Below are 18,694 nucleotides of genomic sequence, written 5' to 3' on the forward strand. Positions count from 1 at the left end.
AACAAAAGCTCTTTCCTCCAGAAAGGAGAAATCAAGATTGCAATTGCAATCTAGAGAAGAAAAATACTTCCTAAAATGCTTGATCTAATATCAGCCCAACTGAATCTTTCTCAACTGAGCTTCATGTATCAGAGTCAGAAACTGTTAGAGTAAACAGTTGCCTGTAAAATGCCTGTAAAATCTCTTCTCCAGCCTCATCTGGGTAGTACTGGGAAATGTCCTGGGAACAGCAGAAATGAATATTGCAATGCAACAAAAACACCCAGAGGGTATCCTAGCCTGATGAGGAATTATATTAGGCTCACTGAACCAACTCCTGTCTGATTAAAAACATTCAGCATTCACCATATAACAGTGTAGTAATTCAATACTACTATTTAGATGTATTTTCATTTGCATAAATAAAATCAAGAGAAACACCATTTCTGTGCCATAAATCGTTGCTCTTCCAAGGTTTCTCAGACTACCACTTTCTTGTACTTGGGAACTGTTTAATAAACTATATTCATCATTATTTAGCCTTCTCTTGTGTGTGGTGCTCTAGTCCTCTTGCAGGATCCCAAGGAGACAAATCAGGGTGAATTACTAAACCTTTAATTTACTTTTGATTAAAAAACTTAAGGGAAGGAGAAGCAATACATACACATGGGCAAACTGCTTCAAAGGCAACAGAAACTTTGGACAGTGCAACTGCTTATCTCTTTTTTTCTTTCCCAGATTTCAAATGCACTAAAACAGGCCTCACATATGTTGAGGGGAACTCTTATCCACTTAATGGAAAGATGTGCCACTCAGTAAAATAAACATTCCTGTTGATTTCAAAGTTTGTGTTAGACTGAGTTAACCCTTTGTCACATGCATTTCTGTGCAGGGGAAAATGAAGCATTAAGACAACATAGTTTATTAAATTATGAAGATAAGGAACTTCTATTCCAACTAAAAATGTAATCTTGCACCTCAAAAGGGAAACTACCCTCTAAATCTACTGGCATTACTACTCTTAACACTAAGATAGTAAAATCATATAAAACCACAAACTCAAATGGCCATCCAAGTTTTATAATAACTACTTACTTCCAAGAATCAATCCCATACTTTTTCTTCCACAAGATATCCCTGTAAACAAATAACACATTTCCCAGGAATAGGTACAATAGAATTGTCATAAAATGGAATACTGTATTTGTTCAATATACACAAACACTACAGATTGGAAGCAAGCTTACATTAATTCTTTTGAAGAATCCCAGCTTTAACACAGATAATGAATCTGTCAAAGGTAATAAAATCAGAGAAAGCAACATTTCAAAAATTTTATGTATTCCTTCTGTATGAAGAACTTGATGAAAAAACAGCTTTAAAAATAGAGTTGTAAATGAAGCAGAAGACGACAGGCAAATTATCTTGACAAGGAAAAGGGAAGGGCAGAGGCAAGATTTAACTTTATAACACAATACACACATCAGACCTGGTGGTTTAGCCAGAGATAACAGAACCAGAGAAACAAATAACAAATAAAATAATGCACCCTTTGATTGACATGAGCATCACCTCTGTATAACTCATTTCTGTGTTTTGGATTACTTATCAAGGCAAGACTTGGACTTCCAGTCAGTTCAAAAGAAACCTAAATAAACTCAACCCCAAAAAGCAATCTCCATACAAACACAAGAAACAAACTCTCCATCACTTTCTTCTTTGAGTAGAAAGAAGTTAGAATAAATAACTTTTCTATACAAGTGCCATCCCAATCTTAAAATACATGCTATTTAGAAACTTGAATCTCTAAAGTCCTAAGAGTCCAGATCTAATCCTGCCAGAATTTAAATCCCAAGCTACAGCTCAGCTCATGTGTAAATATGTAGTAGCACTGTATCACTCCCTTTGCAGGACGGGGATGCTTAGCAAACCACCGGTTATGTTTGTAGTCACAAAGGAGGGTGGCACTAATTGTTAATCTGAAGTTGCTAAGTAAGTGGCCAGTAATCCTGCTGTCACTTGCTATAGATGATTCCTTTACAGTCAAGAGATGTGGTAGTCAACTAAGAACACCTAATTGCCACTCCATGCTCCTCAACTTACGTGAATGGGTCTTTGTATACAAACTATTTAAAAGTCAAGTACATGTTTTGTGGGTAGCCAGCCAGGTGACTACAATTACAGCTTCTCTCCTCATACAGACAGGGTGGAACACCATAGATTTTCAGAGAAAATCAGGTCTTCTGCCCTATTACTTATTCCCTTATAAACTGATCAGCAGTGTCTTAGGTACACGCATCTCTGGATGTGCCACATCCATACATTTGTGGGTGTCTGTGTGACGTCTGAAGAACAGAGATAAAAATTCAATCACATTTTTCTGTAAAAGCCCACAATTCCACACCAGCTCCGTGTTTGAGCAATGCAAAATTTCAGTGGCTGCCAGCTCAGTGGTAGGTCTCTCAACTTAGTCAGATGTGACAATCAGTTTTTCTGATTTACACTGTGTGTGTCTGTGTGTGTGTAGAAAACCACACACCAAAATTAAAACAGGCCAAATGTACCTCACTCTGTATTCAATTGTTCATCAATTTGATTTGTCTCATTCTGTATTTATTTATTTTTATACATATTCACACATATATGAACGTATATATGTGCAAATGTAAATCACTAGGACTGAGGGAGACAAAGGTGAACCAGGAGCTGAGATACAAAGCTTGGATTCAACCTCACTTTCTTCAACAGGCAACCCTTTTGAAGTCAATAAAACTCAAATGCTTCCTAATTTCCCATTAATTTTATTTCACCTGAGACACTGTATCTTCATGAAATACTCACCTTACCTTCAGGTACCTGCCTAAATTGGGAGACTCTGCTCCCCCTGAAGTCAGACATAGAAAGAGGCCGGCCAGCAAATTGATCCAAAAAGCTCCACACATTCAAAAGGAAGCTTCCATCCGACTGGAAGACTCTAATTCTCTGTTGTGTTTAAAAGGACAGTAGGAAAGCTCACTTTAACTAAGGCAGCTGCACTCTTTGTCTACAGTGTGCATGCATGTCAGCTTCTGGTGTGCTTCAGTTCCAGCCCAAAGCAAGGAATGACGACACCGCAATCTCAGAGTGCTCTCAGGGAAGCAAGCACAGGAAGAAGGGCTGGGAGAGTCAAGATACTGCAGTAGTGTGGTTGTACAGGAGATAGACAGTGACCTGAGAGATTTGGGATGCGGAGCTGGGAAGCTTATGCAGCAGATTAAAATCACTTTTGGATGCTCCTGTGGGAAGAACCAGTCCATCCAACAGTTTTACCTCATGTCCTTGGGAGGCTCCAGGTGCTCGATACACCAATACCTCTGTAATTTTAATTTCACCTTGAAGGGTTTCAGGCATGAATTTTAAATGTATTATATTTACCCTTCTACACTACATCCATACAAACACATACAGCATTAACTATTTCAAGGTCCCCACAGAGAGCTGTTAGCAAAGACAGAACATGGGCCAGCACACGACTGAAGCCACACGCACCATCTGCTCAAACATTTTAATGTAATTTATCAGACAAGAGCTGAGCAGGAAAAAAAAAACCTGATAGATGAAAGAGATTAGATTTCCCCTTCTCCAAAATACCTCCTGCTGCTTGATATATGAACCTAACTCACCCATAACTAAGATTTCATTTAAGAACATATTCAAAAATTTAAAAAAAGTCCTGTGCCTACAAGGAAAGTAACATTGAAATAATCCTTCTTTTAACCTGCTACCCATTGAGAACTGTCCAGACTGATAATCCTATTGCCAAAACAAAAAAGTGGACTAGTTAAAAACTTTAAAGTTGTTACTTCCACTCAAAGAGCAATTTTGATGAACTTCAATAGATGAATAAAGAAATAGAAAGATTTATTTACTGCAGCATTGAAGCCAAACAAGTTCTACATGTTAAGATTTGCATTTGACTGAAGGTGGCAGCCCTGGGCCTAGTACTATTTGAATTTTGGGAATAAATCTTGCAATCGATCAGTAAAAGGGTTTCCAAATGGCAAAGACTTACACTTCAAGAATCAGGTTTCGTGGCAAACAACCTTCCACCTTTTAAAACAAAAGCGATAATTTGAAGAACTTATGACAAACTCCTTTTGTCATGTTCAAAAGTATTCAAGAAGATGTTTAGACAGGGTTAGCAATATTTCCTCTATTAGAAATACTCACAAAATTAACAAGAAACTAGGACAACTACCCTTGCTATAAATTCAGCTGACATCTCCTCTTCCAAACCCCTACACCATTCCCTACTCATTTTAAGCTGACAATAAAAAATAAAATTTTTAAAAACCCATAAATAAATAAAATCAGTTTTGTAAGACTGTTAAGTATCACTGTTAATTTCTGAGGTAACAGGTAGAAAAATCTGCATACAGCAGCAAAGTTCTACCAATTCCTCTTACTGGTACCCCAAATACAGCCTTCATGATTCATGATTTTAGGAACTGAGACCTAAACCTGAGCTGCTCCCCGGAGCTAAATGTCTGGCTGTGTGCCAGGATGCTTCAACCATCAGTCAGCAATCAAAAGTCATCATCTGCAGCAGTCATCATCCCAAAACCTCCCCTTCTTTTTCAACTCAAGGCTCATTAGAGGTCAACACAGTAAAATTAATATTAAGAATTATAAGAAAAGGAAAAAAAGAAGCCTGGAGAAGATGCACGCAGGAGTGATCATGATTCAACATATGGACAGGCTCTCATGTAGGGAGGGACTGTCTGACCAGCAATCTTTGGCTTGGAAAAAAGTCAGTGACAAGACCTACAACTGAAATCTAAACAAATAGTGAGTGGCTTAAACAAGGAAAGAGAGACTCACTAACTCTTCTGCCAGGACAGAAGAGCTCAAACTGTATCTCTGAGTTGTTGGTCAGAACAAGAAAGAAGTGATTCCTCATGCAAGTTGGTCAATTTAAGACATTACAGAGAGTACTGGGACTCAAATATTTCAACAAATGAATGGAAGAAAATTCCACAGTGACTACTGAAAGCAAATGTACCATTTTCAGCTCAGGAAATACACAGCTGCAGGAGCGTATCAGGGAAGGATCAGTATAACCATGCCTGTTCTACCCACCTGTAGGCACTGGCTTGGAAAGTCACCATGATACAGCAATTGCCTTGGATTTGAGGTCGGATCTGGTGTCTCACCCTTACATAATTTTATTGCATACCTCAGGAGATTAAATGGTATACCATGAGAAGTCTTAAAAAAAATTACGGAATTGTCTTCTTTTTGTTGTTTGTTTATGAATTTGGGCTTGTTTTGGGGTAGGGGGGAGAGTGTTTGGGTTTGGTTTTATTTTTAAATGATTTGGCTTGTAACCTCATGGTTTTGAGGTAAACTTTAGTTCAATATACTTGCTTCTGTCCTCAGCTAACATATTCTGCAACAGTGAGCACCGAGAACATTGCCATTGATTTCCATCAGCAAAGGATCACACCCTAACTGCTTCCAATTTCACAGTTACTAAGCAACACTAAGTGATCACAGCCTCTGAGCAAGCAATGTCCTGTATTCAAAGGTTTGAATTGTACAACTCCATAAAGACTTGGAACTTGGGCACCTACCAACAAACACCAGCTTTGCAAATCTTTGATAACAAACTCTTGAAGTGCAGAAATACATACCATGGGTGCTGTTAATTGAAATTAGCTCTACTGACCCACAAAATTTCCTTGTATACTCATCATGAACCTGAAACCGAGAGTACATTCTAATATATTGCAAAGTTTCTGTATTTTTCCCAGGATTAACCAGAACAAAACCCCTTTTCTTTCTATTGAAATTCATACACAGCACTCCTATTAAAATTATGTATTTAGGTATAACGATGAAAAAGACAGCACACAAAACCAGGAAGTTAAACACCATCAGCCTTAGGGGAACATGTAACATCATCCCTTACAATTCACTGCATCTTTGGAGTACTGCATATTTTTTTAATGATTACATAAAAGCACTGTAATGGGATTTTTGTTTTTCTTTTAAAATAATATCAGTTAGAAATACTGTCACTGTTAGAAAATAGTAAATAACACCATATTTTTCTTTTTTTGTTGTTCTAGATTTTCCTGAATGCAAACAACTCTTAAAAATAATTAATAGCTTTGATTTGATAGATTTGATTTAATGAAGATGGTACTTGCAGACTTTACTGAATAATACTTGCTTATCTACACACCAAGACAACAGAAACCTTGCTTGCTGCTAACATGGAAAATCTGAATGGTCCAGAAGACTGGATCCATTACCCAGAGAATGACTAAGAATGAGGCTGGCTGTTCTCCCTTGGAAAATCCTGATCTGGTCTAACATTTAAAAAATGTGAAATTTCAAGGGTGAGAAAGTGCTATGGAAGCCCACGCATGAGAAAGCTAAAAAAACCAAAAAGTGCTCTAGAAACCTCTGGTGTTTCATGTACCTCCATTCATACACACTCAAAAATGTATACAGTAATTGTTCTGAGACACAGTTTAGTTCTTTTCACACCCATTAGAGGATCCTAATCATAAGAGCTGAGCAACATAAAAGCTTTTGAAGCAGAAAGCCTGGACACTGGTGTGTTATATCTAATGGAAACAATATTACACAGCAGTCTTTCACTTCCGAAACTGATTAGAAGCTGTATTGTATTTACCACACTATGAAGATAATAACCTGAGAGAACATTAGCATAAATCATTAATTCATTGTGGGGGGAAACTCTGGAAAAGGATATCTTTCCAAAAGGAAAATTATCACATTAAAATGCAAGCAAACTTTGAGGAAAACAAGCTGTGCCAAGTAAATGGTGCCAAAATTAAGTAATTTGTAGTTATCATACTTGGTCTTCAAGAGGAAGATTTCAGAGCACATGAAAATACAACAACAGCTTAGCAAACCAATGGGAAAAAAATAAACTGAGTGTTACATTGGCTATCTGAAAGCCCACTTGCTGGAATTAAACAGATCGCATTCCAAAAGGCTCATGTACCTAATAAATAGTATTAGGAAGACACTGAACAACACAGGACTGAGCACATGTAGACTTTCCTGTGCTTACTAAAAATTGCCTATCCTCAGTAAATGAAAAAGCAAGCATGCAAAATTCTCCATATAAAAAATAATTAGAAAAAATCCACCAAATTCTCCTCTCCTTCTTTAATACTTATGTGTCAGTTTTAGAAAGCAAAGTGGTCAGGTGACATTGCTCTGTAATAATTTCAATTAAAGTAAATGATGTTGCTTTTAATGCAATTTACAGCCTCATAAATAACCAGCCTGAGGAGAAAAGAGACAAAACAAAAGAAAAAAAGCTACCCACCATTTGCCCAGCAACCAAATTGCAATATGAAAGATATCACATGCCTCTTTCCATGCTTTAGATACAAAGGAGTATTTTGATATTCCAAATATCAAGGGATGTTATTTGCTATTGATACTTCTAAGTCCTTACTAAGAATGCACTTGACATCTCTTGGGAAAGAAAAAAAACACCACACGCCCTAACTTGCAGGCTTTCATTTAAAGCTGACATCTCTCTGTCTCCTTACTTCACAAAATAAAAGGCAAGCCTTCTGTTTGCAGGCTTCAGGTCACTTGCTCAGTTGCTACCGTCAAATCACAGCATGCAAGGGCTGCATTCCACCTGAGGAGTATTTGTGGCAGCCGCCACGCAGGGATGTCTGTGCTCACCAGGGTAGAAGGGGGCATTCCGGGCTGTGAAGCTGATTGTGCTGGAAGTGTTCGCTAACAGAGATGTCAATGAAGTAAAGGAGTTTCAGTACCTGAGTTAACAAGCTGCTGCTCCATCACCCCGCAGCCCAGGACCTCCATCCATTCTCCTTGGAAGTTGATCTCCATCTCAAAGGAAGGGTGAGTAAATGGGAAGTAGCAATCTACCCATCTGACTTGCAGTCCTGTAGCAGTGTTTAAAAAATAAATAAATATGAAAGGGTGTATGCTTAAAAGGCCATCCCTCCAACCATCTGTAAAACTTGCCCTTCAACTAATGACATGAATTACAGCAATCCAGAGAAAATAAATAGCAAACAAACTAATTTACAACACTTGTGCAAGGTGATAAATCTAAAAACCTGTGGAAAAAAATGGCCATGTCTTTTCTAATATGAAAAATGCTTTGTGCAATTCAAGCACCCTTTGAAACCAAATCAATCATTTGTCAAACTCTAGCAACCACCTGGCATCGAACAAAAATGAGCCAAGATAATGGAAAAGTCAGTAATTTCGTTATTCTTTGCACCAGGAAATGACTAACTGCTTCTCACAGGAAAAGCTAGCTAAGTCTTTAATTTTTACTTAGTATTTTATAGATAGTCTAGGCAAGTAATTTTTTTTTCATCAAAACTTAATTAAAATACAGAGCTAGTCTCTCTGTATATGTTGAAAAATGAAAGTTAAAAATAGTGATTAATATACACAAATAGAAATATATTTTCACAGAGTTGCACGTTATTAAGGCATGCAACACACACACAGAGCATTCTGGACCCAGCAGATATGTGTAAGGGAAAAGCCCCACTCAGTAATTCCCACCATCCTCCCCAGCTCAGGACCTCTGAAGATACCATTGTGCAGAGCAAGGAAAGTCCGGGTATCTCAGAGCAGTGCAGCCAGAAGAGGGCAAGGCTGTCAGTGCTACCAAAAGCAGAGTTGCTGTCAAAGCCCTCATTATATTTGATGAGTTTTAGTTCTTCTAATGATTTACAGATGCTTTGTTTCACTAAACAATTTTTCCTAACCATCAGGTGTCAGGAAAGAAGTCTCAGAAACATGAACAGTAAAAACTAAAAAGAGAAATGCAAATTCTGTAACCTAAGCCAATGCCTTAACCCCAAATACATCTCTTCAGTTAAGCCAAATGCTAATCAGAGTTAGGATCATTAAGAACCAGACAGGTCCAGCTTCAAAAATAAGGATCACTACAAAGGTAGTGTGGGTGACAGCAACTGTTAGCATTCCTGGTTTGATCTTCAAGTTTTTTTTGGGTTGTTTCATAAAAGGAATGTAAAACATTAAATTGCACGATTCATACTAGAAATTTTTCTAATAAAAATATTTTATGTAGCCTCAAGAATTAGATCTTCATTGATTACTTCTGAAACATGAAATGTGGCTACAGAAACTGAAACAATAAATTACAAGAAAGGTGTACATGCATGGCCAAAACATTAAATACCTTGTAATAGTTAGAGGGAACTTTTCTAGATGCTACGAAATTTCAAATGGCAAGGCAGGTTTCAAAACAAACAGACTGGTACTTCTAGATTTTTCTCAGCTTTCCTAAAAACCAACCTCAGGAAAGTATATGAGAAATGAAAAAGCCTTTTCTTAATTGCATATATAGAACTCAGAAAACTGGAGGTATTTGCAATAGTTTCATTCACAATTGTATGGTGACTTACAGCAATTACTTTATTACTCTTTTTTGTCTGCATGACAGTAAAAAATACAGAGATGAAAAGAGTCATGTATACAATAGTATGGTGTGCAGAAAACATTTTTTTAATTTCCTGATCTTGGCATTTTAATCCTTGGGCTATGCACATATAAAATATTCTCATTTAGCTTGCAAAATTTGCAACTGTAGCAACTACACTGACTGTTCAACTAGCTTGTGTTCAGTAACAACATTCAGATAATGGTTTCTTATTAATCCTCTGATTACTTAAAAATGAAGCTCTGGAAAAAAAAAAAAGGATTCCTCAGCTGTTTGTTCTTAATTAAAATAAATTTTAAGAGGTAAAAAAATAATTTAAAGGTCTTTTTATTTTTGCATTTTAATGCATATCAGTACTTAAGAGACTTCTGTTTTAAATGCAAATAAGCAAACAAACAATATTCTGAACCAAAACAAATTCACAATGAAAAAACAACTCTCACCTTCATTCTGTTCTCTAAATGAATAGTTAATCCCACATACCAAAATAATTTTATTCATACAGTATCCAGGCCATTTGGGAATATCTCTGTAGTTTATATTCAAGTGTTCTTTCAGACTTTTGGCTCTAGAAGACTTTACTGAAAAGCAGAGGGTGCTCAGCCTTTGGCAACATTAACTGCATTTCTATAGAGTGTCACAGAATAAATGGGTACATTTATTATTTAGATACAAAATATTGTCTTTGTGCTCAATATATTCCCAAGGAGTAAAGAGCATTGCTTACGCTCAGCAAATTAAACCACTCAGGACTTAAAAGGATTATGATGATTAGGCTTCCTCTAGTACTATGTAATTTTCCTGATTTGGTTTAATTTATTTTTTTCACATACAGCCTATGAAATACTGGCAAAATTTATCTTTTCTAGAAATTTTAGGAGGCCAAGAGACATATATTTGTCATAAAACAGGCACTTAAAAGACCACAATGCTGAATCTAATTGAGGCCAGAACACTAGACACAAACTCCGTAACTTTTCCAGTTCAGAGAAATTATTTGTGTTATCAAACACACCTGCTCAGAGCCTCACGGTGTTCATGGGAGTCCTTCCAGTGGGTAGAGGTCAATTCATAATTGTGCTGATTCTAGCTGAACACCATGTTCCCAGCAAAGCTGCTCTACCACTCCCCTACTGAACTGGACCAGGAATAGGAAGTACAATGAAAGGCACATGGGTCGGGATAAGGGCAGGAAGAGATCACTCACCAATTACAGTCCTGGGAAAAACAGACTTGACTTGGGAAAAGTCATTGAATTTATTACCAATCAAATAGAGTAATAATAATATTGGATAATGGGAAGTAAAAACTAAATCTTGAAAACAACTTCCCCCATCCCTCCCTTCTTCCAGGCTCAACTCCACTCCCAAAATCTCTACCTCCTCCTCACCAGCAGTGGGGATGGGAAACAGGGGCTATGGTCAGTTCATCCCTCATTTTCTCTAGGAGTCTTCCCCTGCTCCAGGGTGGAGTCATGCTGACCAAAGAAAGTCCTTCATTAATTGCACCAGCATGAGCCCCTTCAATAGCACGCAGCCCTTCAGGAACCTGCTCCAGCATGGGTCTCTCCACAGGGCCTGCCAGAAGCCTGCTCCAGCACAACTTTCCAACAGGGTCCCACCCCTTCTTTGGGAGTTCACCTGCTCCAGCATGGGGTCCTCCATGGGCTGCAGGTGGATCTCTGTATCCCCAGGGACCTCCATGGGCTGGAGGGGCACAGCTGCTTCACCATGGTCTGCATCCTGGGCTGCTGGGGAATCTCAGCTCAGGCACCTGGAGCACCTCCTCTCCCTCCTTCTCCACTGACCTGGTGTCTCAACAAAGGTATCTGAAGGGCTGTTTCTCACACATCTTCTTGTTCCTCTTCCTGGCTGTAAATTGTGCAGGATGTTTTTTTCTCCCTTTTAAAGTGTGCTGTCCCAGAGGTGCTACCAACATTGATGGGCTCAGCTTTGGCCAGCAGTGGGTCCATCTTGGAGCTGGCTGGCACTGGCTCTGTCAAACATGGAGCAAACATCTGGCAGCTACTCACAGAAGCCACCCACCCCTGCCATCTCCCTGCTATCACAACCTTGCCATGCTAACCCAATACAGTAACTTGTATGTCAGATCAGTATGGAATTAAGTGAATAATCACTGTTATTTCTGAACACTGAATCCAGGTAAGGAATTGATTGTAGACTGCACTCAAAAGTAATGCGCTATCAGATATTAAGCTAAACAAGTGCCAGCCTAATTGAGTCTCATAATGGAATAGGCTTGACCAAAGACACTGAAAAAGAAAGAAAAGGCAAAAAAGAACAAGTCAAACACATTAAAGCAGCCTATTGCTACACTACAGCACAGAAACAACAAAGCCTGAGACCCAGATGGTCTTCACTGACCAGAAATTCTCTTTGTTGCTGTGAGGATTATTTTTAGAGATGAGGTTGTGGAAGAAAAAGAAGAGGGGTGCAGGGAGGGTGCTGGGAAGCACAGAAGGTATTGAACTGTGGTCTCTTAAGGTGTGCGTCAATTTGTAAGTACTCTGCACCTCATTGTTTCAGATATTTCATCACACTTGCGGCAGGCAGGAGCTGGCTGCCCACATAAACCTGCATTAGCTCACATTTTTTAGAAGTTATTAGCCAGACCATTGTGTCCTTGATAAATGATTTTATTTTTTTTTAACTTGTTACACTCATAGATCTCCATGCACTCAAAGGAGGTATCAGTACCACAGATTAAGAAGCAGAATGAGCAGAACGTGTTTGATTTAAAAGATATCCAGTGGTGGTTCAGTGAGAACCAGCAGTGGCAAAGCCATCAGTCAAAGCACAACATTACTCACTCTCCTGCTTTTCCCTTACCAGTGCCTAGGAGCTGGGTAGATAAATAAGGGACAGCAGTGAATTTTGAGCCATTTCATGTAAAGCAACAAATCACAGAACCAGCATACAGTCATTATTTTCTATTTGCTATAGTAAGATTACTTCTGAATCTCTCAGGGTGCAGAAAGCTTTTGGCAAACTAAAGAGGGGTTAGAGAAAGAACCATAGTTGAGAAAGACTGGCTAACTTGAGGGGGAAATCTTGAACAGCCTTGTTTCTAGGTAACTAAAATGAGAACTAACAGACTACCTACACTAGCAGAACTATATGGGGAGATGGAGGTGTAACTTAAATTAGAGGAATTTAAGTGTGCACCTTATGGAGGTAACAGAGGAAAACTAAGAAAGGTGATGTCTAGGTGTAATATTTGAAATAGCTTCCAGACAGAAAAAAGGGAAGAAACTGAAAGACATATACTTGTAGAAGGCAAAATCAGGCATATCATACCACCAGAAAACGCCATAAAAAGAACTACTTTACACTGTCAAGTTTTTAAAACAACTGATTGGATGTTCCAGAACTTTCTCCTTACTCTAATATCTGTCATTCCTTTGCTGTTGGCAAGGCCAAAAAGACATAAAAAGAAAAAAGCAAAAAAATACTTATTACAAAACTATGACTTTTGTAATAAGGGTAAGTGCAGGTTCTATGAACTCTTTGACCTTTCTCAGGACAACACAGCAACTTTGCAACTATTTAAGCACCTATTTCAGCAACTTTGTTTTGTCGACACTGGATTGTCTATACAGTGTGGTAGGAATCAGGTAGAGCCCAACTGTCTCATTAAATATTATGAAAACTAACCTAGAACAATGAAAAAAAGAAAAAAATGAAAAAAAAAAAAGGGAAGTCAGTGATATGACCTTTCTGCAGAGATCCTGCAGAGATCCTTAATCTATCATCAACCTGAGCTAGTAAATTCCCAGAGAAGTACTGCAGAAGCACAGCTTCCAAGTCCAGGACTTCAGGTACAATCTAGTTATGCAAAACTAACATGTACATCGGACTTAATCTACAATCCAAAAAATATGCCTATAAGAAACAGTTGGCTGTACAACAATGCAACATTTCAGTCACCCACTACAGCTATGGTCATGCTATCCTACTAGAAAAGATGTGCAACTTCACTACTATATTCTGCTGACAGCACAGGTTGTAAAGAACACAACTGATGTCAAGTACAAAGGAATGAAATTTTTGCTTTTAACAGAACATGGGGCCTTATGAAATATCCACGTATAGGAAAAACAAAAATTTTCCAAGAGCAACACATTTAAACATATTTTAAATTTTAAGTAAAATTTACAGATGTAAAAAGTAATCAAGAGTATTGTGTAAAGTAAAGCGTAAAATGCTAGTTAAAAGATGACAGCTATCAAAAGACAAATTTATTTATGTGTGCCCCAAGACAGTTGCACTGCACCAATCTCATATACCTTGTGCCTAACATGAACTTGAATGTTTTGAATTCCAGTATTTACATGAATGGGGCAGGGGGGGAAATACACATGTATACACACATGCATATCTATAATTAAATTTAGTTCAATAACTATAACTTCTGTTTGTATTCCAGGAAAAATATTGGGGGTATAGAAAGAGAAAATCCCAGCCGTAAGAAGGCGGCATCTACTTTTAGTTTGCACATTTAAAATAATTTATGAATATATTTTAATGTCTTTTTAGGTACTGTGTGGACTGTATAAGAACTAGTAATAGCCAGCATGCTGAGGCTTAAAGTGCAGCATCTGTCAGCAGTTAGAGAAGGATGTCACTGCAGTCTGAGATACCACTAATAACTCCAAGAAATTGCTCACTTTAAACATCCTCAGCATCTGAGGTAGATCTAAATGTATCATGCTTACTGTTATTCACTTTCATCCCAATTTTGTATGTTTCAAAAGATCACTATTAAGTAAAATACACCTACAAAAAACTCTGAGCTGAGGAACTTAAAAATTTTTGTCCAGGTGGATTACAACAATAACTGGTAAAAGTTTTGCATGCTATAAATCAACTTTAGAAATTCAGAAAAATATTCAAGCAGTCATATATAGAACTCGGTATCATTATCAATCCATTTTTGGAACTACTACTCTAAGTGCAGTAAACATCTTAAAAGACCTTAGAAAGTAGGAAAGACACCTCATGCATTCTAATACCATCCAGTATTTCCTCAACAGAAAAATGAATCAACTCAGAAGAGCAGCATCCTTGCCAGGAAATAGCATTAATGCAGCAATTTTGACTGGGGTCATTTATAAATTCAGCTCCTGAAACTGAAAGCAGGTATTTCTAAGGAGAGAATACTTCATTCATATACACATTCATTACCCTTCTTCATTCCACTGTAAGTACCAAAAAACAATTACTGTTCAGCTTGATGTGAACTTAGAAAACATGGTCTGCCCTCAGCTGGAAGGTTTAATTTATGTGCACAAGGGAACTGCTCATGGTGCTTCATGTGCGCACGCAGCGGAGCAGCACATGGACACTCACACCCTTTCCCTGCTCCTCCCCATCCTCCTGCTGCTGGTGCAGGATCTGAACGCTGCCAACTGCACCCAAGCTCTAATGCACCCCAGATTCAATGCTGCCCCCATGCTCCATCCCTCCAGGGACACGGGAGGCCCATGAGGATGAAGCAGAGGGGGTCCTGCACAGCTCTGTGCTGGAGCTGGAGCTGCCTCTCCTCGCAGGACTCACACTGCAGCCCTTTAGCACACAGCTTCTGCCAGACCACGGCTTGCATTTGGGTATCCACATGTTCTCACTGTAGTCATGCCCACTACGTTCTACTGACATGCTGCACACCAAAACATTGTCAGAAAAACCTGCTGAGTCAGCACAGCATTGTGTGCACCAGTATTTAGGAAAACCCACAGAGGAATGTGCGGACTCTTGGAAAAACCCACCTGGCTGTTTCTGTATTACCAGCTGCCAACAAAACCCCTAAGCTTCCTGTCTGTGTTACACAGCAAAATGTTTCTCAACAGGATAAATGACTACAGCCATGAGCAATCTGTGGGAAAAGGTGCAAGAACCTACCATCACCAAAGATGTGAGTCATGAGCTTCGTGAGCACCTGCTTCAGGTTGAACTCCACCAGCCTCACTGCTTCCATGGTGTGACACTCCTGCTTGTGTGCAGTGCGATGGCCTTGCTCAAACAGCTGTAAACCTTCACCATCTTTAATGCTGGAGAACAACTAGAACAAAACCACAAAAACACTGTGTTTTACATCAGTGACCTCCTGAATGAAAATAAAGAATGAGGTTTTTCATTGATTTAAGTGGGAATCTTACCTGCTAAGTCTGAACTGTGAAAAACAAACATAAAGGCTGTGACTTTACACAAATTCTGTTCACTAAATGCAGAGATGAATCATCATAAGAACAAAAATACTCAAATAATTAAATCTGGTTTCTTTCTGTACTATACCTTTAAATAATATGATTAGCTACAGAAAAATAATAATTTACAAAATAAGCATCTCTCCTTTTCTGATTCAGGTTGAAGCCATAAAATAGATAGCCTTCGAGAAATAATGGGTTAAAACATAGAATGTGAAGCATATAGGAAACACCTGGAGCAATAAATTGGCTAGGACTAGGAACACAATGACAGGAGAGGAAGATAAGGATGAAAACCACCGGACAAAGCATACTTCGAGCCAAAGCTAAAGCATGTCTAATGCCAATATGTCAAGTTGACCCTAGGAGCCTGGCCAAAGCTTAGGAACTCAGCCAACTACACCGGGAATGGACCAAATTTGGAGAGAAGTTCAAAAGTTTAAAGAGGAAGACTCCTCGGAGACCCTCGCCCACGATGAAGGCCGACCGGAACGACCCCCGAAAAGATCCTCAAAACAGAAGTTTCCGCCCACGCTCCGCCTACGGCACGCCCCATATGAATATGCATGGACATGATGTAATCCCAAACCTAAAACTGTATAAAAGGCACGCTTTTGCTGTAAGACTTTGGAAAAATCCCTTTAGAGATTTCCCCAACGTGCACGTTGCTAATAAAATACCTCCTGTCTATCTGACTTAAACTGAGTCTCTTAGACAGTTATTTTATCGCCTTTTGGGGCAAAATTCGGCATCAGTTCTGGCGACCCAGATGGGACCAAACAGGAGACCCAGACTTTGAGGGGTTCCCTCCGAAGAGCCGGTCCGGGGCCGGGACCCTCTGGGGCCCCTGATGGATTTTTGTCAGAAGAGACTCCCCTCCCGGACCAGCGCTCTTCGGCAGAGGAAGGATTCCCTGCATCTCCTGCTCCAATTAAGAGGTATTTTTAATTGTTTATTGGTTTTGGTTTAAAGCGCTTTATTGGGACACGGGGGTCAGACGTGACCACCGAAGGGTAAACCAGGGGACGCCCTGGTAAAAATCCCTAATTGGTACCATTTGTGTTCGATATCTCGGACATCATAGGTTTTGGTACCATTGGTGTTTGTCCCTAATTGGTACCATTTGTGTTCGATATCTCGGACATCATAGGTTTTGGTACCATTGGTGTTTGTCCCTAATTGGTACCATTTGTGTTCGATATCTCGGACATCATAGGTTTTGGTACCATTGGTGTTTGTATGTGTTTTGTGTGTTCGTTTTATGTGTTTGTTGCAAAGTTTTATAGGAGACATCTTGTTACTCTTTATGTAATAGATTGAAACGCGCATTGTGCTGTCTACGTGCCTTGAATTTGGGAAGCCGGTACCTCACAGTTTGTGGGCGACTTTTTTTGTGACCAAACCTGGTAAAACAATTTTATTTTATAAGTGTGTGTTGTATGTGAGGGTGAGTGAGACGCAGCGTAGCTGCGAAGCGAGAGGGAGTCCTGCTCCGCATTTCCTGTTCTTCGCGAGAAGCCAGGTCGGAAACGGACGAAGCGATTGAGATTGTGTGCATGAAGTGTTAAAATATATCAGCATATCGTGGTTGCGAGAGAGGGACTGTTTCGGTTAACAGAAAACGCAGATACAGGGGATAGTCATGGGAGGTCAACAGAGTAAGGACGTAAATATGAAAACCCCCTTAGGGTGCATCCTAAAGCATTGGAAGGACCTGGGAGGGATTCCGGGGGGAAACATAAGTAAAAAGACACTTCTCAAATATTGTACGCAGTGGTGGCCATTGTATAAGTTAGATGATAATGAGAAATGGCCGCCCGAGGGAACAATTAATTATAATACCATTTTACAACTAATGCTCTTCCTCCGCCGGCTCAATAAGTGGGATGAGGTGATGTACGCAGACATGTTTTTCACCTTGAGGAATAAACCTGAGTGGCAAAAAGAGTGCGGAATTAATGTAGCCCCTCAGGATCCTCTAGTACTAGCCCTGGAAAAAGATAAGAAAGGTTCAAAGCCCAAAGAACGTTGCTGCGATGCATGTAGCATTGGGCAACAATGTCTTAAGTTAACAAGAAGGGACAGTGGAAAGGAGAGCGAAATAAGCCTGTGGGAATACCATCCATTTGCCCCAGGACGAGAAGGGCCCCTCCCCAGGCCAAAAGAGGAACAAGGGGATCCTACCCCATTAAAGGAACTAGAACGATGGTGGAAATCTAAGTTTGGGCACAGCCCCCAGAGGCTAGACAACAGTTGGAAGGAGGGCAGCCCATTAAAATCAGGGATTGACGAGAGGAAAAACAGCCCTCAGGGACTAGATAGTCCACAGGGGTCAGGGAGCTACATGGATGCTGACAGCCCACCCAGACTGGAAGTTGAGGGGGAGGAAGGCAGTGGGTCAGAAGCAGAGAGCCGAAGGGAGACACGTAGCATACCCGAGCTCAGTCCATATGGAGATAGCAACACCTCCAGAAAAGGAGGCGTCTGTAGAATGGAAACCAGTACACCAAGGACTGGGGATAAAAGCAATTCACCGGGAGGCGACGTCCCTAAATTGAGATACAGCGAGAAGAATGATAATGAGACATGCGAAAGGGAGGCAGAGAGTAACTCACAGAAACTGAACATAGTAATTCAGATAGAGGATAAGAGAAGTGGAGGGGGAGCAGAGGATGAGAGGAACCGCAGCCCAGGACAGGATAAGAGCTGGCAGATACAAAAGAGGCGACAGACGCAGGATGAGAATCGGATGGATTGTGTGATAGAGATAGGAGAGGAAAATGAAGAGCAGGAAGGGGGAAAGAAGAAAGAGAAGAGAAAGAATAGGGAAGGCATTGAGGCACAGGAAGAAGATCCCGGGGAGGGGACCAGTCACTCGTATTACACCAGATCTGTGGCACGGGGGGAAGCAAAGCAAGGGGAGAAAGGGAATCGCACGATAGCTCCTCTCCGACAAGTTATGCCAATGGTAGGGGAAAAGACTAGAGTAAAGGTGCCATTCTCGACGA

General features: G+C 39.7%; 1 protein-coding gene across 4 annotated transcripts in view; it reads right to left on the reverse strand.

Annotated features, from left to right (window-relative positions):
• FARS2 (phenylalanyl-tRNA synthetase 2, mitochondrial) overlaps positions 1–18,694 on the reverse strand; it is a 244,530-nt gene that overhangs the window by 153,332 nt on the left and 72,504 nt on the right. For all 4 annotated transcript variants that reach the window (XM_058831259.1, XM_058831262.1, XM_058831261.1 and 1 more), the window contains 2 exons: positions 15,382–15,541; positions 7,791–7,922 (listed from right to left, as the gene is read on the reverse strand). In XM_058831259.1, the coding sequence (XP_058687242.1) occupies positions 7,791–7,922; positions 15,382–15,541 (292 nt within the window). The remainder of the gene's footprint in view (positions 1–7,790; positions 7,923–15,381; positions 15,542–18,694) is intronic.

The sequence above is a fragment of the Poecile atricapillus genome, chromosome 2 (assembly GCF_030490865.1).
Source record: "Poecile atricapillus isolate bPoeAtr1 chromosome 2, bPoeAtr1.hap1, whole genome shotgun sequence".
Lineage (NCBI taxonomy): Eukaryota > Metazoa > Chordata > Aves > Passeriformes > Paridae > Poecile > Poecile atricapillus.